Source organism: Dipodomys spectabilis, unplaced genomic scaffold, assembly GCF_019054845.1.
Source record: "Dipodomys spectabilis isolate Male_0828 unplaced genomic scaffold, ASM1905484v1 ptg000138l, whole genome shotgun sequence".
Lineage (NCBI taxonomy): Eukaryota > Metazoa > Chordata > Mammalia > Rodentia > Heteromyidae > Dipodomys > Dipodomys spectabilis.
Window position 1 is genome coordinate 10,036,477 of NW_024870815.1, and position 27,008 is coordinate 10,063,484.

The 27,008-nt window shown below is 37.5% G+C and overlaps 2 protein-coding genes across 3 annotated transcripts in view; one reads left to right on the plus strand and one right to left on the minus strand.

Annotated features, from left to right (window-relative positions):
* Window positions 1–24,535, plus strand: Ccdc152 (coiled-coil domain containing 152). Of its 2 annotated transcripts, XM_042690621.1 has the most exons (8): window positions 1–87; window positions 3,436–3,541; window positions 9,817–9,885; window positions 10,922–10,986; window positions 13,087–13,189; window positions 21,641–21,768; window positions 23,545–23,628; window positions 23,873–24,535. In XM_042690621.1, exons 1-8 carry the CDS (start codon window positions 1–3, stop codon window positions 23,993–23,995), a joined length of 765 nt encoding a protein of 254 aa, XP_042546555.1. In that variant the 3' UTR covers window positions 23,996–24,535. The 2 variants fall into 2 exon arrangements, with proteins under 2 accessions (XP_042546555.1, XP_042546556.1); XM_042690622.1 differs by lacking the exons at window positions 10,922–10,986; window positions 13,087–13,189.
* Window positions 24,092–27,008, minus strand: part of LOC122117013 (selenoprotein P) — a 10,783-nt gene continuing 7,866 nt past the window's right edge. The window contains exon 5 of the mRNA XM_042690620.1: window positions 24,092–25,503. Coding sequence (XP_042546554.1) covers window positions 24,892–25,503 — 612 coding nt within the window. The 3' untranslated portion in view covers window positions 24,092–24,891. The remainder of the gene's footprint in view (window positions 25,504–27,008) is intronic.

Below are 27,008 nucleotides of genomic sequence, written 5' to 3' on the forward strand. Positions count from 1 at the left end.
ATGAGTAAAAGCAGTGAAGGATATATGAAAAAAATTGGGACTGTGAATCTTGACAAACTTATAAATGATTTCTCACACATAGAGAAGGTATGTAATGGTAGCAAAGGATTTTAGTATATAAATTTTATTGTATTTTGCATTTAGGAAAATCTATATAAAACATATCTTGTCTGACTCACTTGTATTGATGAGTGTAGTGCCAAAATTAAAGGGAAACTACTTATCTAAATGCCTAAGATGTCCATAAATTCAGAAGTAGTTTTTGTTGTTATTTTGTTGTCGGTTGTGGGGCTTGAACTCAGGTTGTGGGTGCTGTCCCTGAGCTGTTTTGCTGGAAGCTAGTGCTCTACAATTTTGAGCCACAGCTCTACTTCTGTTTTTGAGTGAGTAATTGGAGATAAAAGTCTCTTGGACTTTCCTGCCTGGGTTGGCTTTGAGCAATGATTCTCAGATCTCAGCCTCTTGAGTAGCTAGGATTACAGGAGTGAGCCACTGGTACTAGGCTCAGAAGTAGTTTTTTTGTTTGTTTGTTTTTTGGGTTTGGTTTTTTTCTGGGTTGTTTCTTTTGTTTTTGTTTTTTTGCCAGCCTTGAGGCTTGAACTCTGGCCTTGAGTGATGCCCCTGAGCTTGTTTGTGCTCCAGGTTAGCACCCTACCACTCTAGCCATGGCACCATTTCCAGCTTTTTCAGTGATCAGTTGGAGATAAGAGTCTCACAGCTTTCCTGCCTAGGCTGGCTTCAAACTATGATCTTCAGATCTCAGCCTCCTGAGTAGCTAGGATTGCAGGCATGAGCCACCAGTGTCCAACCAGAAGTAGTTTTAATGAGAAATAGATTCATCTTTAAATTTCCTACTAATCATCACTAATTTTTTTTTTAGTTTTTTCCTATTCTGGTGTTTGTTGGGTTTTTTTGACAGTACTGGAGGTTTGTTTGAATTCAGGGTACTGCACTTTATACTGAGCCATGGTTCCTGTCCTCTTTATCACTGGTTATTTTTAATCAACTGAGCATGAGTCTTACTTTCCAACTAGGCATAGGCCTGAGCTATGGTCTGACTACTTTTAACCTTTGTTTCTGGGATCATAGGCAGATGCCTATGAAGGAGTCTCTCAAAGTTTTTCTGCTTGGACTGGCCTCCTCCCATTTTCAGCCTCCCAAGTGTCTAGGATTACAAATGTGAGCCCCTAGCACCTGGCTGTTTTCTTTCTCCCTTGCTATTCCTTCTTTTCCTCTGTGTACTCATGTATGTACAGACATATACACACACACAAACACACAAACAAATTGCCCATAATTAAAGAGTTTTTATACTGTTTTGAGATATTATGAGCTTCTTTTAAACAATAAACTTGAGTTTTCTTAAGTGATTAGCCTAACAAGAAAGAAGAAAGGGGCTGGGAAGGTGGCTCAGTGGTAGAGCGCTTGCCTTGCATGCCTGAGGCCCTGGGTTCAATTCCTCAGCACCACATAAGCAAAAAAAAAAAAAAAAAGCCAGAAGTGGCACTGTGCTCAACTGGTAGAGCATTAGCCTTGAGCTGAAGAGCTGAGGGACAGCACCCAGGCCCAGAGTTCAGGCCCCACGACCGGACCAAAAAACAAAAAGAAAAAGAAAAAGAAAGAAGAGAAATATGATCCATGAGAAAGGAATTAGTGCAGTGAGCTTAGAGATTTACTTGGAAAGATCTATTGCCAAACTATTCAAATGTTTTTTCTTTCTTGGAATTGTTTCTAACATATTTATAAGATTATTTCTTTGTTACTTCGTATGTCCCTCCCCCACAGTATAACCCCTGTTTTCACTGTATTTGATGTTGGTATAATTTGTGGAGGGTAAGGGAAAAAACAAATCGTTTAAATAGGGATATGGATGTACATGAGATGCAACAATGCAATAAGATGTACAATACGTTATGTCCATAAACTAACTTTACGACTTCGGCGCGAGGAGCTGGAGGGAGGGGGGACCAGGGAAGGGGAGGGGAGAGGGGATGGGATGGGAAGGGGAAACAAAGGAGGAGGCAACAATGCTTGATAAGAAATGTACTCATGGGCCTGGAAAGGTGGCTCAGTGGTAGAGTGCTTGCCTTGCATGTATGAGGCCCTGGGTTCAATTCCTCAGCCCCACATAAGCAGAAAAAGCTGAAAGTAGCACTGTGGCTCAAGTGGAAGTGGTAGAGCTCTAGCCTTGAGCTGAAGAGCTGAGAGACAGTGCCCAGGACCAGAGTTCCAGAGTTCAGGCCCCACAACCAACCAAGAAAAAAATAAATAAATAAATAAATAAATAGTAAAATACTCATTACCTTTCCCATGTAATTATAACCCCTCTGTACGGTATTTTCACAATTAAAAAAGAAAGAAAAAAGAAAAAAAAGATCTATTGTATTCTTAAATTTTTTAAGTAAGAAAAAATTGGTCATTTTTATGTAGTAATTGTATTATGATCATACTTAAGAACAGTTTTATCCTTTGATATTACTATATATATATATATATATATGTAGTTATACAGATAATAGCAGGATGTCAGTTGAGATAAATCAGCAGTAGTGAGATTAGAAGTGTGTGTGTGTGTGTGTGTGTGTGTGTGTGTGTGTGTGTGTGTATCATGACTGGTCATGGATACTGACTTTTAATTATTTAAAGAGTGTTCGGATGCTTATTCTGTTTATAAGGATACCAAAGGGACATGTTAAAAATATTCACCATCAGTAGAAAAACAAGTAGACACAACACATTCTCCTCAATAGGTAGATCTACACAAGTTTATATGATACCTTTTTTCAGATAATAGTGCTAAATGAAACAGCCTAAGTGTAGACAATAAATATGGTCATTTTCTATAGTTATACAGTCATAAAATAGTTTGAAAGCATATATAAAGAATTATTCTTGTTTGTTTTGTAGTTTGTTTGAACTTGTTAGGATTTTTTAAATGTTTTTGTTTATTTTGAGACAAAGTCTCAATATGTTGTCTGGGGATAGAAATCCTCTTGTATCAGCCTTCTTAGTGACTGTGTCTACAAATGTCTATACTACTTATAGCTAAGAATTGTTAACCATGAGGCTGAGAGTTGAGTAGCTGGAAAGCAAGGACTCAAGTTAGAGCACATTTTAGTTACCCAGTTTTAATATTTTACCATGGGGGAGGTAGGGTGCTGAGTGGAGGAGGTGTGGTACTGGGCAGGGGATGGATCTCCAGGCCTCTTGAATGCTAAGCAAGTACCTTGCTACTGAGCTACATATATTCCAAGTCCTATCATGTTACTTTTAAAATTAAATATAAATTTGGAAGTTAGTTTATTTAAAATTATATTCCAGATTTAATTTTAGACTGAGATATTCTCACTGGTTTTCATATACTTAGTAAAAGAATCAAAATAGCTGCATTTTTTTGATAATCATATATATATATATATATTCTTTTTTCTACAGAAAATGCTAGAAACAAGTGGAAAGAATAATTTACTGGGTATTCAACTGGAAAAGTCTAATAGTTTATTAAAAATAATGCAAGCAAAAGAAGCCTCGACTAAAAAAGGTTAGTTGAGTTCTGCGTGAAAATGTACTAATTCATGAGGGCACAACAGTGAATAATACTATACAACTCATTTGTATGACGAATTTAAATCCATGTAGAACTTCTCAGATAATCCTCTTGAACTTAGTCTTGAACTCTAAAAGATTATTAAAACTTGTGTATTAACCTTCTTTACCAATAGAGAAACATAGAATGAAAGCAGATAAATAATCTAAATCTCCTCATCTAAGAAATGGCAAATTGAAGGATCACTATAGACCTATAAAAACCACAGGGAAAAGTTGAATTCCTACCTCATGATTAAAGCAAAATAAATATGAGATGGGCCAAAAATTTTAGTATTTAAAAACAAACTAAAAAATATCATTTCATGCTATATCAACTAAGGCCTAGAAGCAAAATAATCTAATAGCAATGAGAACATGTAGTGCCCAGATGTTGTTTTCCCCTCGCATTCCTACTCTCAAGTTACATAGTTCATTTTGTTACATAAGATGCATTGAATATAATGACCAGATTTTGGTTTTAATATCATTCTCTAATAAAAAGAACTGGCTGGCTGATTCTCAGATTCCATAAATAATGGAAACCTAAATAGCCTTTTTTAGTGCCAAAAAGTAAGGAAGTGTTCAAAGAGATAATAAACCCCTAATGATGGAAGCCAACTGAAGGAATTAAGCTGGAACAATTTGAGCAGCAGAATAAATAAAATAGTATTTATGTATATCCCAAGTATGAAATGAACTTCCGTAAGTCCTTTTATATGTATAATGATATAAAGTGATGAAAATGACACTTTGGTGCTGCAGTCCTTCTCCTTAGTCTAGTCACGAGATAAATACCTCACAAACCACCAAAGAAGGATATTGCAAAATTAGTGAGCAGTACTTAGGAAAACTGTCAAGGATACAAAACTGTCATAACCTAGAGTAGCCCAAGAAGACATGACAAATAGGTGAAATGAGGTTTGATGGATAGAATTTTAGAACAGAAAAGGAGTACTGGGTAAAAATGGAGGAAAACTGAATGAAGTATGAATTTTAGTTTGCAATAGAGTATTGACATTGATTTGTTAATTGTAAGAAAGCTAAAATACTGATATAAAGTGTTAATAATAGAATTAAACAATTCTAGTAAATAGACTTGCCTGTATTTAATTGAAGTAACTCTCTGTGATATTCCCAATATTCCTGTATATCTAAAAATAGTTTTAACTGCCAGAAAAAATGAAACCACAAAAAACTAGAATTAATTTTATTTTGATAAAGGAGTAGTCTTCCTAAGTGATACAACATTAGAAATCATTAAAGAATTTGTTAGTTTGATTTTTTTAACTTAGTAAACTTTTTTTGCCATCCTGGGGCTTGAACTCAGAGCTTTGGTACTGTTCTTGAGCTATTTTGCTCAAGGCTAGCACTGTACTACTTAAGGATCAGCTCCACTTACAGCTTTTCAGTGATTAATTAGAGATAAGAGTCTCATGGACTTTCCTACCCAGGCTAGTTTTGAACCTCCATCCTTAGATCTCAGCCTGCTAAGTAACTAGAATTACAGGAGTAAACCACTAGCACCCAACTTAATAAACATTTGGAAGCAATTTTACATTTACAGGAAAACATGAGTGAAAGAACAGAACTCCCATATATGCTTCCACTCACCTCAATTTCCCTATGATCACAACTTACGTTTTTGTGGCACATTTGTTACAGATTCATTGGGCTACAGTGACACAGTAACAAATGTCCAGTTTACATTAGTGCTTATTTTTTTTAATTTTTATTCATTTTTTTATTGTGAAAATACTGTACAGAGGGGTTACAATTACATGGGCAAGATAATGAGTACATTTCTTATCAAGCATTGTAGCCTCCTCCTTTGTTTCCCCTTCCCAGCCCTTCCCATCCTCTCCCTGCCCCCCCCACCCAACCCTCCTCCCCCCACCCCTAAGATATATATTCAAATGTTTTTTTTCTTTCATGCGATTGTTTCTAACACATTTATAAGATTATTTCTTTGTTGCTGTGTATGTCCCTCCCCCACAGTATAACCCCTGCTTTCACTGTATTTGATGTTGGTATAATTTGTGAAGGGGAAGGGGAAAAACAAGTCGTTTAAATAGGGATACAGGTGGACCCATTGCAACAATGAGATGTACAAGTCGTTAGGTCGAATGTGCTTATTTTTTTTGCTGTACATTCTATAGGTTGTAATGTGTATCTACTATTATAGAATCCTATCGATAATTTCACTGCCCTAAAAAAAAAATCCCTTCATCACCATGAATCCCTGACAATCATGATCTTTTCACGGAGTCTACTACCGTTTTGCATTTTGCAGATGTCATATACCTGGAACCATAAACTATGTAACCTTTTCAGATTGTCTCCTTTCACTTAGCAGTATGCATTGAAGGTTCCTCCGTGTAGATGTATGATTTAATAATAAAACTTTATTTTGGGGGGCTAGGAAGATGGCTCAGTGGTAGAGCACTTGCCTTGCATGCATGAGGCGCTGGGTTTGATTCCTCAGCACCACATAAGCAAAAACAAAAAAAGCCCGAAGTGGTGCTGTGGCTCAAGTGGTAGAGCGCTAGCCTTGAGCTGAAATGCTGAAGGACAGCACCCAGACCCAGAGTTCAGGCCCCATGACCAGACCCCCCCAAAAAAAAACATAAAAAAATAAAAACTTTATTTATTATACTGAAACAAGGACACAGGATAACCAATTGCAGCAATGATACTCACAAGATACTATGTTAGAAATGAACTTTACAACTTCTGGTGTGGGCAAGGCAGAGTGGGGGGAGTGGGGAAGGTGGGGGAGGGAAGGGATAGTAGAATAAAAACAAAGGAGGGGGTAACAATGTTCGATAAGAAATGTACTCATTACCTTACTCATGTAATTAACCCCTCTGTACAGCATCTTTACAATAAAATAAAATTTAAAAATATCTTTATTGTATTATGTACAAGTACCACAATTTATTCACATGTTCAAGGGTACCTTGGTTTCATCCTAATTTTGACTATTAAGAAAAGAGCCATCTATAGACACTTTTCTACTCATCTGCGTAAGTACTACATGAGAGATGAAGTACTGGTATGAGAGATAAAGTAATTGTGTTAGCACTGCAAACTCATTCCTAGAGAAAATCCTTTATTTGACTGTGTTAGTCAGCTTCTGTTACTATAAAAAATACATGAAATAAGTGAACTTAAAAGAGAACTGCCAGGCAGGTGGCTCACACCAGTAATCCTAGTTAAACAGGTCATAGTTTTGTTTGTTTGTTTTTATTGTCAGGGTGATATACAGAGGGGTTACAGTAAGGTAATAAGTACATTTCTTGTCAAACTTGCTACCCTTCCCTCATTTTTCTCCTACTTTCCCTCCCCCCCACCTCCACCTCCAAAGTTGTACAGATCATTTCCAGCATATTGTCTTGTGTATATCTCTGTTGCATTGGCTCCCCCCCCCCCGTCCTTTGTCTCACCATTCTGTTGTTCCCCTTCCCTTCCCTAATTCAAGTGAATGTGTATGCAATAAAAGGGTACCAGAATCAGATACAGTGACAACATGTCATAGTTTAAAGCTAGACCAGGCAGGAAAGTCTTTGAGACTCTTAACTCCAGTTAACTAACCACCAAAAGCTGGAAGTGGAGCTGTGGTTCAGGTGATAAAGCACTGGCCTTGAGTTAAAAAGCTAAGGAACAGCTAACAGGCCCTGAGTTAGAGCCCCAGTACTGGCACAAAAAAAGAAGAGGAGGAGGAAGAGAAAGAGAAGTTGGAAAAGGAAGAGGACCACCAGCTACCACTGTTCTTTGGCTTACAGTTTTTCAATCAGTGACCGGTTGTTCCGTTGCTTTGGGTCTATAGTGGCACATCATGAGATGGGACATGGGGTAGAGGAGGCCTATTTGCATAATAGCTAGGTGTGAACGATAGAAAGAAAAATATAGTTTCACAATTCCCTTTGAAGATATGCCCACAATGACCTAATTACCTCTTGCTAGCTATACTTCCTATAGGCTGAGGACCAAACCTTTGACATACGGGCATTTGGGAAACATTTCAGGTCTATAGTAATGTTTTAATTGCACTTAGTATTTCCAAGTACTCTATAAAACGTATATTAAGGCCCAAATCACTATCATTATAGTCTAAATTGAGTTCAAAATGATCATTGATTTACTAAGTTATATGGCTACATATGCTGTTCTGATTTTTAAGAAGAATTTAATGAGAATATTCTTCAATCTGTATAGTTAAAATCCAAAAGAAAATATAATGTGTTAAGATTTGTAAAGAGAATTAAAAAGCTATATTCTAAATTGTCAAATGTAATCTCTTACGAAGAATTCCTTATAGATCGGTCTCATTATAGAAAAAGAATGTGATGAGAGAGCCACCTTGTGTTCAAAACTGTAAAATACACATTTAAGAATATATAGCTAATATAATTTCAGCTACAGAATTGTTTTCAATTTGCCAGTCACTAAGGTAACATTAGCACTGTATTTAATTAACTGGTGAACTTATTATAGTAGAAGAGACAAAGGCAAATGATAACAAGGAATATTATATCTTTTGATTACTCAGTTTAGCATCTAAGTAATATACGTGAGACAGGTTCTCAGCTAATGTCTATCAAACTTGGAAATAGGAAGATAGAGAAAAGGGAGATGGTAAGAACTTTGTGTAAGTCAATGGTAGACAGAGAGAACAGAAAAGAGGGAAAGGCCACAGAAGTAGAACCTCCTATCTGCATAAAGCTTTTCAACATTTGCAAAAACTTTGGTTTCTGTCAGCTTACTTGAAAGTAGATAGAGGCTGTTGCAAACCAACAGGTAAACAGTTTTGCATTCTTCAGTGACAGTATTTTTGTTTGTTTCTGCCAAAGTACTTTACATAAGCACTGCCTTTTTTTTTTAACTGTAAAGGTGATGTACAGAGGGGTTACAGTTAAATAAGCTAGGTAGTGAGTACATTTCTTTTTGAACAGTATTACTCCCTCCCTCATTTTCTCCTACTTTCCCCCTCCCCAACTTCTCTCTCACAAGTTGTAAAGTTTGTTTCCAACATAGTGTCTAGAATATCATTGTTGAACTGGTTCACTCTTTGTCCCATCATTTTTGTGCTTCCCTTTCCCTTCCCCAAAACAGATAAACTTATGTATAAGACTAAAAGACAAAGGGTATGGAAATCAAAAATAGTGACAACAGGGAATAAACCAAAGCGGGGGGGGGGGGGGGGGGGGGAGGGGGAAGAACTGCAAACAAAAACCTCCTGTTTCCATTTCTTGGAGTTCATTTTGATAAGCATCATTTATATGAACATCTGTCCCTAGCTATTGAGCTATTGTGATCCTCAGATAAGAATATTCTAGACATATTCTATGTTTCACTGGGTCTGGCTTGCTTCACTTAATATACTTTTTTCCAATTGTTTCCATTTCCTTATGAATGGGGCAATGTCATTCTTTCTGATGGAAGCATAGAATTCAATTGTGTATATATAACACATTTTCTTGATCCATTCATCTACTGAGGGGCATCTGGGTTTATTCCATATCTAGCTATGGTAAGTAGTGCTGCAATTAGTATTGATTTTTTTTTTTTTTTTGGTCCGTTGTGGGGCTTGAACGCTGGACCTAGGCACTGTCCCTGAGCTCTTCAGCTCAAGGTGAGTGCTCTGCCACTTGAGCCACAGCACCATTTCCAGTTTTCTGGTGGTTTATTGGAGATAAGAGCTTCATAGACTTTCCTGCCCAGGCTGGCTTTGAACTGCTATCCTCAGATCTCAGCCTCCTGAGTAGCTAGGATTATAGGCATGAGCCACCCGCGCCTGGCTAGAATGTTCTTTTTGTAGATAATTTGTGTAGAATCAGTCTTCATGGTCCCATAACATGTCCAGATGTACTTTCAGGGAAGATTCTAATATACTATGCCTTTAAAAACTCATTACTAAATCTTGGAATTTATTTGACATAAAAGATGATTTTAAGGAAGTGGCGCTATGGCTCAAGTGGTAGAGCGCTTGCCTTGAGCTGAAGAGCTCAGGGACAGCGCCCAGGCCCAGAGTTCAAGCCCCATAGCCAACAAAAAACAAAAACAAAAAAGATGATTTTAAAATATTTATATAATTTACATAGAGATACTTGTTTATTAGGATCTCACAATTGTCAGTTAAGTGTAATTTTATTTAATTATTTCATTTGAGAAAAATAATTCCAAAAGTGAAAGAAAGGATTTTTATACAAAATCGTCTTTATATTTTAGAATGTACTACTCTTCATAATATGATAAAAGGGCTACAACAGACCATTGAATATCAACACAATTTGAAAGGTGAGCAAAAATATATAACAAAAGTGAATTTTTTTCAACTCCTTTAAGATAGAGTTATTAACATTGTTGACTACAGGTTCCTTTAACTTGTATTTGTTCTTACTTTCTAACTGATTATATAATTAGAAATGCTGTGCTAAACAGAACCATTTAGTCATAATCTGTCTGTCATGGACATCAGGAGATATTTCTTTTTTTTTTGGGGGGGGGGTTCAGTTGTGGGACCTGAACTCTGGGCCTGGGCGCTGTACCTCAGCTCTTCAGCTCAAGGCTAGCGCTCTACCACTTGAGCCACAGCACCACTTCCAGCTTTTTGCTTTTTGCTTATGTGGTGCTGAGGAATCGAACCCAGGGCCTCATGCATGCAAGGCAAGCGCTCTACCACTGAGCCACCTTCCCAGCCCCCATCAGGAGATATTTCATATGTCATGATAGTTCTTTCAGTTATTTCAAAAACATTTGAGATGTTTTCCAGTGGGGAATGGTTGTAACATCCCTGCAAATACTAGGTTTATGGAAACTCAAGTCTCACATAAAATGGCATACTATGTGCATCTAACCTATTCATATCATCCTTGCTACTTTATCAGAGAATTACTTATAATGCCTATATAAGAAGGCTGTACGTGTTTAATATAGACATATTTTTTATAATGTATATTTTGTTCAAGCCATGGGGCTTGAACTCAGGACCTGAGCATTGTCTTTGAGCTTCTCACTCAAGGTTAGTGCTCTACCATTTTGAGCTACTGCACCACTCTAGGTTTTCAGGTGGTTAATTGGAGATAAAAGGCTTTCTGCCTGACCTAGCGTTGAACCATGATTCTCAGATCGCAACCTCCTGAGTAGCTAGGATTACAGGTGTGAGCCATCCTCACTTTATATTTTTGGTTCACAAATGCAGGGGACCAACTGCACTTAATAATACAACACCGTGCTGAATACCTGTTTACATAAAAAATGAATTAAATTCATGACTAAACTATATTCATGACTAAAGAATATTACATGTATGCCCATTTTTATTTTTACACAGGAGAAAATGAACAACTAAAAAGAAATGCTGATCTTATGAAAGAAAAGTTAAAATCCCAGGAACAGGTAAGCTTATGCAGCATTTGCATTCATTCAAGTCCTTCCAGAGCATTTATTCTAATTAGAAAAAGAAAGATTAGGGCTGGGAAAGTGGCTCAGTGGTAGAGCGCTTGCCTTGCATGCATGAGGCCCTGGGTTCGATTCCTCAGCACCACATAAGCAAAAAGAAAAAAAGCTGAAGTGGCGCTGTGGCTCAAGTGGTAGAGCGCTAGCCTTGAACTGAAGAGCTGAGGGACAGAGCCCAGGCCCAGAATTCAGGCTCCACAACTGGACCAAAAAAAAAAAAAGAAAGAAAGATTATCTTTATTAATAACCACAGCCAAGATTTGTCTATGCAGACATATGTATTTGTACCTCTGTATATTCAGAAATCTTTAAAAACTGAATATTTGTTTTACTAATTGAGATCTTGGACTTTTTATAAAACAGAATGTATTAATGTATCATTTGTATTGCTGTGTCTACCAAGAAACAATACAGTTCTTTTGCTACATATTTTCAAATAGTGTTAATAGCATCTTTAGATACTCTGTTAAACATCACTTTTTAAACTTTTGATTATGAAACAAATTTAGCCTATTATTTTGTGATTAGGATAATCATTGCCCCATCATAAAGGGATTATTTTATGTGGATCCCAAATTAATTGTTACCAAGAGCCATGAAAATCTCTGCTACATTTTCTTATCTCCTTTAGTGAGAGTAATTACAGAATATATAACACAATACCAGAAAGCAAATGTGCCTAATAGAGACAGTGGATGTTGGAGAACTGTGACTGACAAGGTATTGGTCAAACAATACAAAATTGCAGTTGGGAATAAATTAGGCCTGTTGTATAATGTGGTGATCATAGTTAATAAAAAAATATATACTTGAAAATTGCTAATTATGAATTTTAATTGCTCTTACCATAAAAGGTATGTGAGAAAATCTGTATGTTAATTTTTTATCATTCCATCATGGATAAATACATTAAAATAAGTTGTCTACTATAAATATAGGTAATTTTTGTTAATTAAAATTAGCCAGCCAGGCACCAGTGGCTCATGCCTGTAATCCTAGCTACTCAACAGGCTGTGATCTGGGGATCATGGTTCAAAGAGACTCTTATCTCCAATAAACACCAGAAAACCGGAAGTGACACTGTGGTAAAGCGCTTACCTTGAGCTGAAGAGTGCAGGGACAGTGCCCAGGCCCAGAGTTCAAGCCCCACAACTGACAAAAAAATAAAATAGGCAGGTGCCACTGGCTCATGCCTGTAATCCTAGCTACTCTAAAGACTGAAATCTAAGGATCACAGTTCAAAGCCAGCCTGGGCAGGAAAATCCATAAGATTTTTATCTCCGATAAAACTACCAAAAAAGTCTGGGCACTGGTGGCTCATGCCTGTAATCCTAGCTGCTCAGGAGGTTGAGATCTGAAGATCACAGTTCAAAGTCCATCAGGGCAGGACAGTCCGTGAGATGCTTGTTTACAATAAACTACTCAGAAAAAGCCAGAAGTGAAGCTGTGTATCTAGTGGTAGAGTGCTAGCTAGCCTTTAGCAAAACAAGCTCAACATCAGCACCCACCTGGAAATGTGGCCTAGTGGTAGAGTGCTTGCCTAGCATACATGAAGCCCCGGGTTCTATTCATCAGTACCACATACACAGAAAAAGCCAAAAGTGGCACTATGACTCAAGTAGCAGAGCACTAGCCTTGAGCTGAAGAGCTTGGGAACAGTGCCCAGACCCAGAGTTCAAGCCCTATGACTGACAAAAAAAAAAAAGAAGAAGAAGAAGAAGAATAGCACTCAGGCGTGAGTTCAAGCCCCACGAGCTACACCAAAATAAAAAAGAGAGAATGGACATTTTATACATACAAAAAGCAGTTGCAGTTTCTCAAAGTTGATTATTCAAGCAATGTCAGAATTTTTCTCTCTAGATATTGTTAGAGTTTGAGAATCATGCCTCACATATGTGATCTCTGACGTAACAAAAAAAGTATTAGCTATGATCTCATATCAAAAATGAATACAAACTGAAATTTTTACCCCCCTAGTTAGTAAAATATTATGTATTCATGCTTAAATTTAAATGAATATATGCATCTATTAATCTCTAGGAATATAAGAACAGTATTACCAAACTTCTAAGTGAAATGAAAACCAAAGAAGAAGTACATAAGATAGAAATAAGCAAGCTTTATCAGGATTTACAAAAAAAAGGTGAGTTTTTTTAATTTACTGAATTCTAAGACATCACAAAACAATTTAAAGATGCAAGTATTTTTTCAATAATAGCCAGTATTCTTTTTAATAATATTATTTTATTTTTTGCCATTTTATTAACAAATATGAGTTTAATGAAGGATGTTTCCATTGTGATGTTTCCATATATGTATACAGCACACCTGGATATCAGATCACCATCTCAGCCAGGCATCAGTGGCACATGCCTATCATCCTACCTATTTGGAATGCTGAGATCTGAAAGATCATGGTTCAAGGCCAGCCTATGCAAAAAAAAATTATGAGACCCCTTGTCATCCAATAGGTAGACACACACTCCTGGCACTCTAGCTCATGGAAGGCTCAGATCAGAAAGTTCAAGCCAAGCAGTTCCAAGCCAGGCAGAAAGTCTACAGTACTCAATCTCAGCGCAAGAATCTGAGCATAGTAGTATGCTCCTAAAAACAGACAAATTGACATCCAGGCATGCACCTGGGGGAAAAAAGTTCACTCCTTCTTATCATATTCCCATATCATCCTTTCCTTATTCTTGAAACAGTTTCATCGGGTTTTATTCACATATGTGCATAGAGTGGACTTCAACCATATTCATCCCCTACACCCCTTCCTTTTACCTTCCCACTGGCACATCAATCCTCAAACAAAACCTGTTTTACATTCCTGTCATTCCGTTTTTGTGTGTGTGTTGGTACTGGCACTAGTGCTCACATCTGAGACTCTATTACTAGAGTCAGGTCTCTGATCTTGCTTTTTACTAGTTAATTGGGGGAAGGGTTAAGTCTGTTAGATTTATCCACAAGGCTGGCTCTGAATCCCAATCTTCAGATTTCAGCCTCTTGAGTGGCTAGGAAAAGAGGTATGAGCCACAAGTGCCCAGGACTGTTATTCATTTTTAAGGACTAGATTATTTTTTACGTTATTATTATAAGGACTAGATTATGCATATGAAAAAGAATGTAATCTTTGTCTTTTTAAAAAACAATTGTCTTGATGTATTTTAATTTAGTATATTTCATCTGTATCTTTCTAAATATTTGTATGATAAAAATACATTTCTAAATTTCTTTTATACTGTTTACACTTATATTATCTAATGTGAAGAGCTAGGCACATTTAAGAGGCTTAGATCAGGACAGTGGAAGTTCATAGCCAACTCAAGCATTCAAGACTCCTTCTCAACAGATAGTAGGTTATGGTAATGCACACTTGTTTTCCTAGAAATGTTAGAAACTGAACTCTGGAATATTGCAGTTCCAGGGCAACCTGGACAAAAAAGTCCACAAGACTATCTTAACATAAGAAGTTAGGCATAATGGTATGCATCTGTCAAACAAGCTATATCAAAAAGAAAAGAAAACAGGAGGATCATCAAACTAACTACTGCAATCACTATGCATATATATTACATGGCTTAGAAGTAAGAGTATCTACATAGCAAGCAAGCCCAAGTTCAAACCCCAGTGCTGCCAAGTGTGTGTGTGTGTGTGTGTGTGTGTGTGTGTGTGTGTGTGTGTGTGTAATGTAAAACTAAAAGAAAGTATAGTTAATAAATTTTATATTTATATTCTCAACATATTAAGTAGAATTTCAGTAATAAAATTTTCCTCAGTAAAGCAATCTCATGCATTTATGTTAAGGGTTAATTGCTTTGATATGGTTGTTTTAAATCTGCCTTAATGAATCCATCTTTATGCACATCATGTGAAAAAACTAACTTAAAACCAGGTATTTTTGCACATACCAGTAACCTTGCACTTGGAAGGCTGAAACAGAAGAGCATGAACTTGAAACACCTTGTATTACATAGCAAAATTCTGTCTCAAACAACTGAAAAAGAAAAAAATTAACTTGAAGTAAATGGTAAATCTAAATGTAAAACTGTTAGAAGAAGCTGGGCACTGGTGGCTTCTGCCAGTAATACTGGCCACTCAGAAAGCTAGATTTGAGGATTATGGTTCAAAGTCAGCCAGTCAGGAAAGTTCATGAGACTCTTATCTCTAATTAACCACTAAGAAGCCAGAAGTGGAGCTGTGGCTCAATTGGTAGAACACTAACCCTGAGCAAAAGAAGCTTAGAAACAGTGCTCAGGCCCTGAGTTCAAACCCCACACATGCACGCGTGCATACACACACACACACACACACACACACTTGCACACCTACTAGAAGAAAACATAAGAAATTATCATTGTGCCCTTGAGTTAGACATAATTTGTTGAAAATAAATAAAAGTACAAACAGTAAAGGGAAAAAATTCTAAATTTACCTTCAAAATTGTTAATTTCTCTTCTATATAACACTGCTAAGAAAATAAAGACAAGCCACGTGCTGGGAGAAATCACTTGCAAATTTGTGTCTGAACTCTAATAAGTCACTAAAAAGAATTTAGACAATTCAACAAGGAAATAACCAAAATATTTAAACAAACATTTGAATTACCCAAGAGATAAACAGTTGAAAAATAATCATGTAAAGAGAAAATGAGTGATTGAAGGGTTGAGATTCACCAGGATACATTGTATCCATGTGTGGAAATGCAACAATGAGATTTCACTTATTCACCTAGTTTATGCTATTAAAATTAAGTATAAAAATCATGTAAGAAGATTCTCAATATAATTAGTAGGAAAATGTACATTCAAGCCACAATGCAATGTCATCTTTCACTTTTTCAAACAGCTAGTATCTTTAAAACTATGAAAGTCAAGTATTGGTGCAGATGTAGAGCATCTAGAACTCTCGTGTATTATTGGTGAGATTGCATGGTGCAGACACTTCAAAAATAGTATGTCAGTTTCTCTTAAAAGTAAAGATGCAGTAAGATCATTTGGGTCCTCTGAAAAGCAGGTCTTTGCCAAGACAGGATTAGGTATCAAGAGATTGACTGAAGAAGGTACTTGTGAAAACAGATGGGAAAGGAATTGTATGTCTGGTGAACTGTCAGTCTAATACAGGTTTAACCTCTGTGAAGAAAAAAGAACCACTCTTGGGTAGGAAAAGTGTTCAGTATTAAAATGTGACACATTTTAAGAAAATTTCGGTGAAGTTGAGGTGAAGTTGCAACTCTTAGATACCAGCTTGTCTCATTATGCCTAACAAGCTCAGTCAAGAGCAGGTCTTTAAGAAACACTGCAACCACATCAACCTAGTCATGAAAACAGTAAGCCAATTATGCTTATTTAAGATGTAACCTAAAAGGTGTGTTTTTATGACCACAACAAATCCCCCACCTCACTGCACAGATTTACTTCTCTCCATGGGTTCAGATTGGAACTTTTCTATGATTTCTGTGGGCCCACATTTCCTGACAGTTTACCTGGAAGAGTTATTTAGTTCTCTCTCCCTGGAATCTAGCCTCATCTTCAGTGGATTCTACATCCAAAAATTGGTTAAAGTTTAGGAAATAAACAAAGCAGAATTTTTTTTAATTTTTATTTTTATTTTTTGTGAACATACTGTACAGAGGGGTTACAATTACATGGGCAAGATAATGTGTACATTTCTTATCAAGCATTGCAGCATCCTCCTTTGTTTACCCTTCACATCCCTTCCCAGCCTCCCCCCCACCCCCCCACCCAATCCTCCCCCCCCCACCCAATCCTCCCCCCCCCCCCACCCCGCACCAAAGTTGTAAAGTTCGTTTTCGACATGACAACTTGTACTTCTCATTGTTGCAACAGGTCCACCAGTATCCTTAAATGACTTGTTTTTCTCCATCTCCTCCACAAATTATACCCACATCAAATATAGTGAAAGCAGGGGTTATACTGTGGGGGAGGGACATACAAAGCAACAAAGAAATAATCTTATAAATGCGTTAGAAAAAATGCATGAAAGAAAAAAACATTAAAATACATATCTAAGGGTTTATTTTCCTAACATCACACTATCTGACCTTTTCTGCTTGACTCATACGTATACTAGATATTGCAAATAAGGGAAACCATAGGACCTATGTTTCTTTGGGTTTGGCTTACTTCACTTAATATAATTGTTTTTAAATTTTATTTTATTTTATTTGAGAACATACTGTACAGAGGGGTTACAATTACATGGGCAGGATAATGCATACATTTCTTACCAAGCATTGCCGCCTCCTCCTTTGTTTACCCTTCACCTCCCTTCCCAGCCTCCCCCCTCCCCCCCACCCAATCATACCCCCCTCCCCCCCACACACCGACATTGTAAAGCTTGCTTTTGACATGACATTTTGTACTTCTCATTGTTGCAACAGGTCCACCTGAATCCTTAAACGACTTGTTTGTCCCCATCTCCTCCACAAGTTATACTGACATCAAATATAGTGAAAGCGGGGGTTACACTGTGGGGGAGGGACATACAAAGCAACAAAGAAATAATCTTATAAATGCGTTAGAAACACATGCATGAGAGAAAAAAAAACATTAAAATACATAATTTTTTCCAAGCCTTTCCATTTCCTAACAAATGGGGCAATGTCATTCTTTCTGATGGAGGCATAGAATTCCATTGTGTATATATATACCACATTTTCTTGATCCATTCATCTACTGAGGGGCATCTGGGTTGGTTCCATATCTTAGTTATGGTAAATAATGCTGCAATAAACATAGTTGTGCTGGTAGCTTTAGTGTGGTCTTGTTTGTAAACATTTGGGTAAATGCCCAAAAGTGGGATTGCTGGGTCTTAGGGGAGCTCTATGTGAAGTCTTTTGAGGAACCTCCATACTGCTTTCCAAAGTGGTTGAACAAGTTTACACTCCCACCAACAATGAAGTAAGGTTCCCTTCTGTCCACATCCCCTCCAGCATCTATTGTTGTTAGAGTTCTTGATTTTTGCCATTCTAACTGGGGTGAGGTGGTATCTCAATGTTGTTTTGATTTGCATTTCTTTTATGGTTAGGGAGGTTGAGCATTTCTTCATGTGTCTATTGGCCATCCTTCTTTCTTCTTCAGAGAAGTTTCTCTTTAAGTCTTTAGCCCACTTATTTATTGGGCAGTTGTTTCTTTGAAGATTTGTTGTTGGGGGATTTAATTTTTTGAGTTCCAAGTATATTTTAGATATGAGACCCTTGTCCGTTGTAAGATCTCCTAATCCGTGGGCTTTCTATTGATCTTGCTAGCTATGTCCTTTGCCATGCAGAAGCTCTGTAACTTCATGCAATCCCATTTGTCCAACCTTTCTTTGATTTGTTGTGTTTCCGGGTCCCTATTAAGAAAATTTCGGCCTGAGCCAAGGAGACCTAGTGTTTCTCCTATTCCATCCTGTAATATTTTCAGAGTGTCTGCTTTGACTCCAAGGTCTTTGATCCATTTAGAGTTGATTCTGGTGCAGGGTGATATATAAAGATCTAGCTTTAGTTTTCTATAAGTAGTTAACCAATTTTGCCAGCACCATTTACTGAAGAGGCTGTCTTTCTTCCATTCTATTGTTTTAGCTCCCTTATCGAAGATTAGGTGGCTATAGGTCTGAAGGTTCGTTTCTGGGTTTTCAATTCTATTCCATTGGTCCTGAGGTCTGTTCTTATGCCAATACCAAGCTGTTTTGATTACTATGGCTTTATAGTAGAGTTTGAAATTTGGTATTGGTATTCCTCCAGCAGTGTTCTTTCCGTTGAGGAGCGTTTTTGCTAGTTGGGGTCTTTTATTGTTCCATATGAATTTTTGGATTGCCTCTTCTATTTCCTTGAAGAATGAGGGTGGAATTTTGATAGATATCGCGTTGAATTTGTAAATAGCCTTGGGAAGTATTGCCATTTTCACGATGTTAATCTTTCCAATCCAGGAGCATGGGAGGTTTTGCCATTTTTTAAGTTCTGTGTTGATTTCCTTTTTCAAGATTTTAAAGTTTTCCTCATAGAGGTCCTTCACTTCTTTGGTTAAGTTAATTCCTAGGTATTTTATTTTTTGTGGGGCTATTACAAATGGAGTTGCTTTCCTAATTTCAGCCACACTTTTCTCATTGTTGGCATATAGAAAAGCCATTGATTTTGGGGGGTTAATTTTATAACCTGCTACTTTGCCAACGTTTTGAATCAGCTTGAGTAATTTGGGAGTGGAGTCTATGGGATTCTTTAAATACAAGATCATGTCATCTGCAAAGAGGGAGAGTTTTATTTCTTCTTTTCCTATTTGGATCCCCTTTATGTCTGCATCTTGTCTTATTGCTGTAGGTAGGCATTGTAATACTAGATTGAAGAGAAGTGGAGAGAGTGGGCATCCTTGTCTTGTTCCTGAGTTAAGAGGAAATGGCTTTAGTTTTTCACCATTGAGTATAATGCTGGCTGTAGGTTTGTCATATACAGCCTTTATTGTATTGAGGAATGTTCCGTGGATTCCTAATTTTTCCAAAACCTTGATCATAAAGGGGTGTTGGATCTTGTCGAATGCTTTTTCTGCATCTATTAAGATAACCATGTGGTTCTTATTCTTGCTCCTGTTGATGTGATGAATAATATTAATTGATTTGCGTATATTGAACCAGCTTTGCATCCTTGAAATGAATCCTGTTTGATCGTGGTGTATGATTTTTTGGATGAATTGTTGAAGTCGATTGGCCAAAATTTTGTTGAGAAGTTTTGCATCAATGTTCATCAAAGAAATGAGTCTATAGTTCTCTTTCTTTGATGAGTCCCTGCCTGGTTTTGGGATGAGGGTTATGATGGCTTCATAGAATGTGTTCGGTAGTGAACTTTCTCTTTCAATTTCATTGAAGAGTTGGAGGAGTATTGGTGTGAGCTCTGCTTTGAAGGCCTTGTAGAATTCCGCTGTAAAACCATCTGGTCCTGGACTTTTCTTAGCTGGGAGGTCTCTTATTGCTGTTTCTATTTCAATGCTTGATATGGGCCTGTTAAGATGGTTTAACTCATCTTGGTTTAGTTTTGGCATGTCAATATTAAAAGCAGAATTTCTTACTTAGGGCACTGCTATAGTTTGACTATGGCTTATGGCCCTCAAAATCTACTGTGGCACTGTTGGGAGGTAGTGGAAACTTTGGGAATCAAGTAAGAGGTCCTTAAGTCATTGAATGTTTGTGTGTAACTGCTTGAATTACTGTGAGAGAATCTTTTATTTTTAGAAGCAAACCTTTCCTCACTCAACATCCTACTCTCTGCTTCTGTTCAAAATGTGACCGAGGGTAGGCATGATGGTATACATAGTTCATACCTGTATTCTCAGCTGCTCTGGAAGAAGAGACAGGATTATAGTCCAAGACCAGCCTACACAAAAGTTAGTGAGATGCAGTCTCAAAAACTATCTGAGCATGGTGGTACACATTTGTGGTCACTGCTACTTGACAGGTGAATGTAGAATGACTGTGGTCTGTTGCTAGCCCAAGCGGAGTTAGCATAAGAACCTATCTGATAAACAAACTAAAAGCAAAAGGACCAGTGGCATGGCTCAGTTGATAGGGCACGTGCCTAACAAGTGTGAAGCCCAGCCTTCATTCCCCAGTACCACAAAAATGTGACTGCTTGCTCCTACACATGTGCCACCACTTGCTGCCCTCATCAGAGGCCAAAGCAGTGGGACCAACCTGATCTTACACCTTAAGTCTCTGAAACTGTGATGTACATAAATCTTTTAGTTACTTAGTTGCCCTAATATTTCATTATATTAACTCAAAGCAGACCAGTAAGACACAAACTCTAAATCTCTATTAACTCAAAGCAGACTGGTAAGACACAAACTCTCAATCTCCTTCCTCCTCATTTTTCTTATTTTGTAGTAGATGTTAAGCAAAACAGGCAACTTATCTATCTCTGCAACTCTCAACAGAGTGAGTCCCTTTGGTTTCTCTCTGCTTTGCTAGTTATTATCTTGGCAATTGTGGCCTCCTAACTTTTGGTGGTTGTATGCCTTAATCATCCTTCTATTTCTCTGTAGTAGAAATGGTATTATCCCAGGGATACTAATGAGCTTAGCTTTTGACTAGTTTCATTGTCAACCCTTGCTTGCAGAGGAAAATGAACACTGAGCTTTTTGGTGACATTACCTTGCCTCTTACGGGCACATTTCTGTTGGCCTTGGTTAATAGTTTCCTTGTTGGTTTTCCTGAAGAAGGTTATCTCTGATGGAGTTTTCTGTTTCACATCATCTATCCATAAAAGTTTTCTGTAATCTCTGAATTCTTTTCTGTACTCTCTGCCAGAACAGTTTGAGCATTTCCATTTCTCCTAGCCTTGGTCATTGCTTTCTCTAGAGCTTTAAGGCCATACAAATAATTTGCTTCATTTTCTGCGAGTTTTTGTAGGGTAACATATGTCCTGCTCCTAAAGAGCAGTAGCTAGCATTGAAGGTATGAATCACCAATGCCCAGCTACCATATGAAGCAATTTTCAAAATGTATTTTATGAATGAAATTTACTTTCTTATGAATTTCTTAAAATACTTAAGAAATAAAAGCATGGTCTTGAAATTGTCAGTCAATGACTTTTTGTTTTATTCAGTTGAATTAAATGACGAAAAACACAAGGAACTAATGGAGAAAAAGGAAATGGAGATTTCAGAGTTAAATACAAAATTAATTGCTCAAGAAAATGAAAAACAAAATGAAATCATGAAACTACATGTAGAGGTAGGTTCTTAAAGAGTCAGCCAAACTTGAGGACATTTTCATTAGTCTAAACTATGCTTTCATAATTTTGAATTGCAGTGAGACACATTTCAGGACTAGAAATGATCCTGTGGGAGGGCTGCATGGGTACCCATCCTTCAACCAGGGCTGAAATTCTTCAGTAAGGGCTCAGTCACCACACAGCTTTTGGATCCACTGCCTTGAGTGGTTACACTGCACTTGACATATAGGTAGAACCCTGTGGAAAGTTCCCCAAACAACTCAGGAAATTGCCTGCATTTTATAATCAAATATATTTCAATTCCATCAACCACCTTTCCAGCCTGGGGAGTTCATTTCTAATCTTCATCTCTTCAGTGTTGTTCTTTCTCTAGCAGAAATTGTGGAGCTTTTAGTAAACCAACTATTTGGCATTAAAAAATGACAAATACCTAACTAATAAATTTCTGTGAGCCGAGCACCGGTGGCTCATGTCTGCAATCCTAGCTACTCAAGAAGCTGAGATCTGAGGATCTCGGGTCAAAGCCAGCTCGGGCAGGGAAGTCCGTGAAACTCTTACCTCCAATAAACCACTAGAAAACCAGAAGTGGCGCCGTAGCTCAAGTGGTAGAGTGCTTGCCTTGAGCTGAAGAGCTGAGGAATAGCTCTCAGGCCCAGAGTTCAAGCCCCACAGCCAAAAAAGTAAATAAATAAATAAATTTCTATGAAACTATATATTGTAAGTACAAATAAAGCAAATTTCTTGAGGAAAAATTTATAGGATTACAAATAAAGCATCTTCTAAGCAGAGGATCCAGCACTTTGTTCCTCAGGTAATTCTAACATGCAGCTAAAAGTTCTTTTTTCTTTCTTCAAAATTGTTTCATGGGGAAGTGGTGCTGTGGCTTAAGTGGTAGAGCACTTGCCTTGAGCTGATAGAGCTGAGGGACAGCACCCAGGCCCAGAGTTCAAGCCCCATGACCAACCAAAAAAAAAAAAACTTGAGGGCTGGGAAAGTGGCTCAGTGGTAGAGTGTCTGGCTCAAATTCATACGCCCTGGGTTCAATTCCTCAGCACCATATAAACATATAAACCATATAAAGCCAGAAGTGGCGCTGCAGCTCAAGTGGTAGAGCACTTGCCTTGAGTTGAAGAGCTCAGGGACAGCGTCCAGGCCCTGACTTCAAGCCCCAGGACTGGCAAAAAAAAAAAAATTGTTTCTTAAAGGTTTTTTTGAATTACAAAGTCTGTGTCAAAGGGTCAAAGGATATCCTTGATTATGCTTATAAGAAACAATTGGGCACTGGTGACCCATGCAACTCAAGAGACTGAGATCTAAGGATCACAGTTCAAAGCCAGACAAGAAAGTCCATGAGAGTCTTACCTCCAGTTAACCACCAGAAAACTGGAAGTGAAGCTGTGGCACAAAGTGCTAGAGCATTAGCTTTGAGCAAAAGAGTTCAGGCATAGCGCCAGGCCCTGAATTCAAGCCAGAGAGGAAAAAAAAGCAAGCAAGCACGAAAGAAAGAAAGAAAGCAAGGAAGGAAAGAAGAAAGAAGAAAGGGAGGGAGGGAGGAAGGAAGGAAGGGAGGGAGGGAGGGAAGGGAAGGGAAGGGAAGGGAAGGGAAGGGAAGGGAAGGGAAGGGAAGGGAAGGGAAAGGAAGGGAAGGGAAGGGAAGACTATACAGTATCATTACAGTAAAAAATATATAAAAAAGATAAAAGAGAGAGAGAGACAATTGTTACCAGTTATAGAACTAGAACATTCTCAATAACTTTCTTTTTAAATTTGTTCAGTTTGATGCCAAACTAGCCAGAGTTCAAAACAAATCAAAATCATATGCAGATGCTGCTGTTTTGCCACAGAGTATCTACAGAAGGGTATGTGAGTTTTCTCATGATTATATCTTAAGAAATTAATTTCCTTACTGCTTCCACTAAAATTATCTAGTAACATATTTAATTATGCTATTTGTCCCCTTCAAATTACATAAAATTTGTTATAACCTTTCAAAATAAGGGGTTTTTTAATGTTAGCTTAAACTGTATTTGTATCTTTGTCATTCCTTATGCCTAATTTCATTATTTATGAGTTGTATTAACATTTTTTTTCTGCTTCATTTAGAAGCTTCAGCATCTTCAAGAAGAGAAAAATAAGGAAATTGCTATTCTTCGTAATACCATTCGAGATTTAGAGCAACGCCTTTCTGCTGGCAAAAATTTTAACTTTAAGCATAAACGTTTTTGAGCACCGTGGTAAATTTGTTAGTATTTTAAGCAATTAAGAAATTCACTTCTCTTTTCAATATAAATACCCTGCCTAGATAATGAAAAAAGACAGATGTAAGCTTTTTATTGAATTTATTTAGACAAATCCATCCTACATGCAGTTGTATGCTACATTCTTGCTTGACAGTATTACCATAAGGAGTTCAAGTTTACAAGGCTTAGTTTCCCTATTAAACCATCAATGACTATGGAAATACTGTTAAGCCTTCACTAGACAACATACTTTTCTTTCTTGTTACATCTTTCAAGACAGCATTCAAAATTTAGAAGAGAGATACAGTGTTCAAGAAAACAAGATACAAAGAGTTTATGACAGTGAAATTTAAGCTATGAGTCACAGATATAAAAAAGACAAATAGATGTTATAAAATGTAGTCATATACACTTTTCCTGCAAAGTATTCATGTATTAATTTTTTGGATCTTAAGCAGAATCCACTTCATTGAAGGTTTAATCAGCTAAAATGGTAAGATTTAAAAGATAAAGATAATATATTTTTGAGAAATAAGTAAAGAAAAAAATGGAGAACATGTCTTTGTTGTTCTTCCTCCATTCTGATTTGCTAACTATCCAACAGAAACCCCTAGGTTATAGTTTACGTTTCTGTTCTCATCAATACAAATAGAATGCTGGAAGAAGAAAAAGAAAGACATATTAACCAAAAACTGCAATCACTTTTCAGTTGTCCTATAAAAAATTTGGTTGGGATAAAATTTCTGTGGTATTAAATTTAGAAGCCAATCCAACAGATTTCTTCACGTTTGTGCATGATTTTTTTAGTTGCCTGGTAAAAATTTTGCCTAGACTGAGCTGAGAAGTACATCTGATTTAACATATTTAGTTTGAATGTCATTTTCATTTTTTTGCCATATTATTTCAGCTTCATTTGGGGCTGACTGTGGGCTTGAGCTGCTGACTTGCTTGTCAGGCAGCTGGAGGTGATCGTCACTGTCAAGATTCAATGACTCTCTCCTCCTCAAAAAGTCCCTGTCAGCTGCATAAAGATGGAAGGTTTTCTGCACACTGTCAGGTGACCGCAGACCCTGTTTTCTCAAATATCAGATGTCGGCAATGGCAGCAACAGCTACTGAGAGCTAACTCTGAATCCTTGGACAACTTACACAGTAATTTGTTTACACATCCCTTCCGGCACAGCTTCCTTTGTGCAAGTGAAAGTTTTAAACCTTCACTTCCTGGCAAATCTCAGCTATCCAAGTGACCCTCCCGTTCCTTATGCTGGCCTTTGTGGTGATGGTGGTGGTGGGGGTGGTGGAGGCCTAGAGGAGGGGAAGGCAGAGAAGCATCTGGTGCCCCTGGTTGCTGACTCTCTGTTTGCTCACTGCCCCCAAGAGTCTGATGCCCATGCTTGTGATGATGCGAATGGTGGTGATGTGGCTCTGGAGCTTGTGCTGTTCTGCCCACAGTAGCTAAGGACACATTTTTACAGAACTCTTCATCTTCCAGACTCTGAAATAGATTTGGTAATCACATGTCAGTACCCTTATAAACAACACAATGAAAGTTATTGGTACAGATGATATATACAGAATTCCAACTAATGAATCGGATAGAGCTAGTTTTATTTTCTGACACAAAATAGTTTCCCTCTGATAACTCAAAAAAAAGCCAGTAGGGCTGGGAAGGTGGCTCAGTGGTAGAGCACTTGCCTTGCATGCTCAAGGCCCTGGGTTTGATTCCTCAGCACCACATAAGCAAAAAGAAAAAAGCCGGAAGTGGCATTGTGGCTCAAATGGTAGAGCGCTAGCCTTGAGCTGAAGAGCTGAGGGACAGCGCCTAGGCCCAGAGTTCAGGCCCCACGACCGGACCCCCCCCCAAAAAAAAAAGCCAGTAAACTGTGCTCAAAATTGGTAGCTCTTCGGGTCTGGGAAGGTGGCTCAGTGGTAGAGTGCTTGCCTTGCTTGCATGAGGCCCTGGATTTGATTCCACAGCACCACATAAGCAAAAAGAAAAAAGCTGGAAGTGGCGCTGTGACTCAAGTGGTAGAGCCCTAGCCTTGAGCTGAAGAGCTGAGGGACAGCGCCCAGGCCCAGAGTTCAGGCCCCACAACCGGACCCAAAAAAAACAAACAAACAAACAAAATTGGTAGCTCTTCATACTTAAACATATGCTACAAAATGTCTTTCAACTTGTCTAGAGCTTTGCTAATTTTTCTAATAAGATTCTGCCAGGTGAGAATGCAAACTGACCCCACTGATCATGATCGTCCATTCTACGTGGTTCTTTAATTTACTGAACGTTGTCTTGGTTTTGTAGTACTCACAAACACAGACACTAACAACATAATATCAAATTTCAGTGTTGATTTGTAAATAAAATCCATGTCAGAATCAAAGACCCACAATATAGTGTGACAGTATTTGGAAGGCTTTGACAAGTCACAGATTCCACTGGATTTTTAGCATACAATTACTAATCGGTTCATTTTCTGGTTATTTCTGAATTACTACTAAGTTAGAGCTTCATAGTTTATTATAAACCAATACAAAAAACAAGTGTCACACAAACAGCTGTAGGATTAATTTAAATTTACAAAATATTACCGAATTTCACTGATTCTGTGGTGCATTTTTTCACATTTTATTGTTCCTAAAATTAGAGTTCATCCTATTACTGTGGTGTTTCAGCATTGCATTCTACTTTAGTTGGTAGCATTTTTTTTTTCTTAGTAAATCAAATAACCTGCCCTTGCTGATGACATATCAGCTGTAGATAGCATATTATCCTTCCTCACAGGCCAGCATATTCTTCCTTAACGGTAGTTTGTTTTCTTAACCTATTATGAGAATTGTTCCTACTTTTAAAAAATATAAGTAGGTACAGTTAAAACTATTGGGCAGTTTCACTAATACAAAATACAAAAATAATTCTATAAGAAGTCAATATAGGGAAAAAGTCAGATAATGTGATGTTAGGAAAACGAACCCTCAAATATGTATTTTAATGTTTTTGTT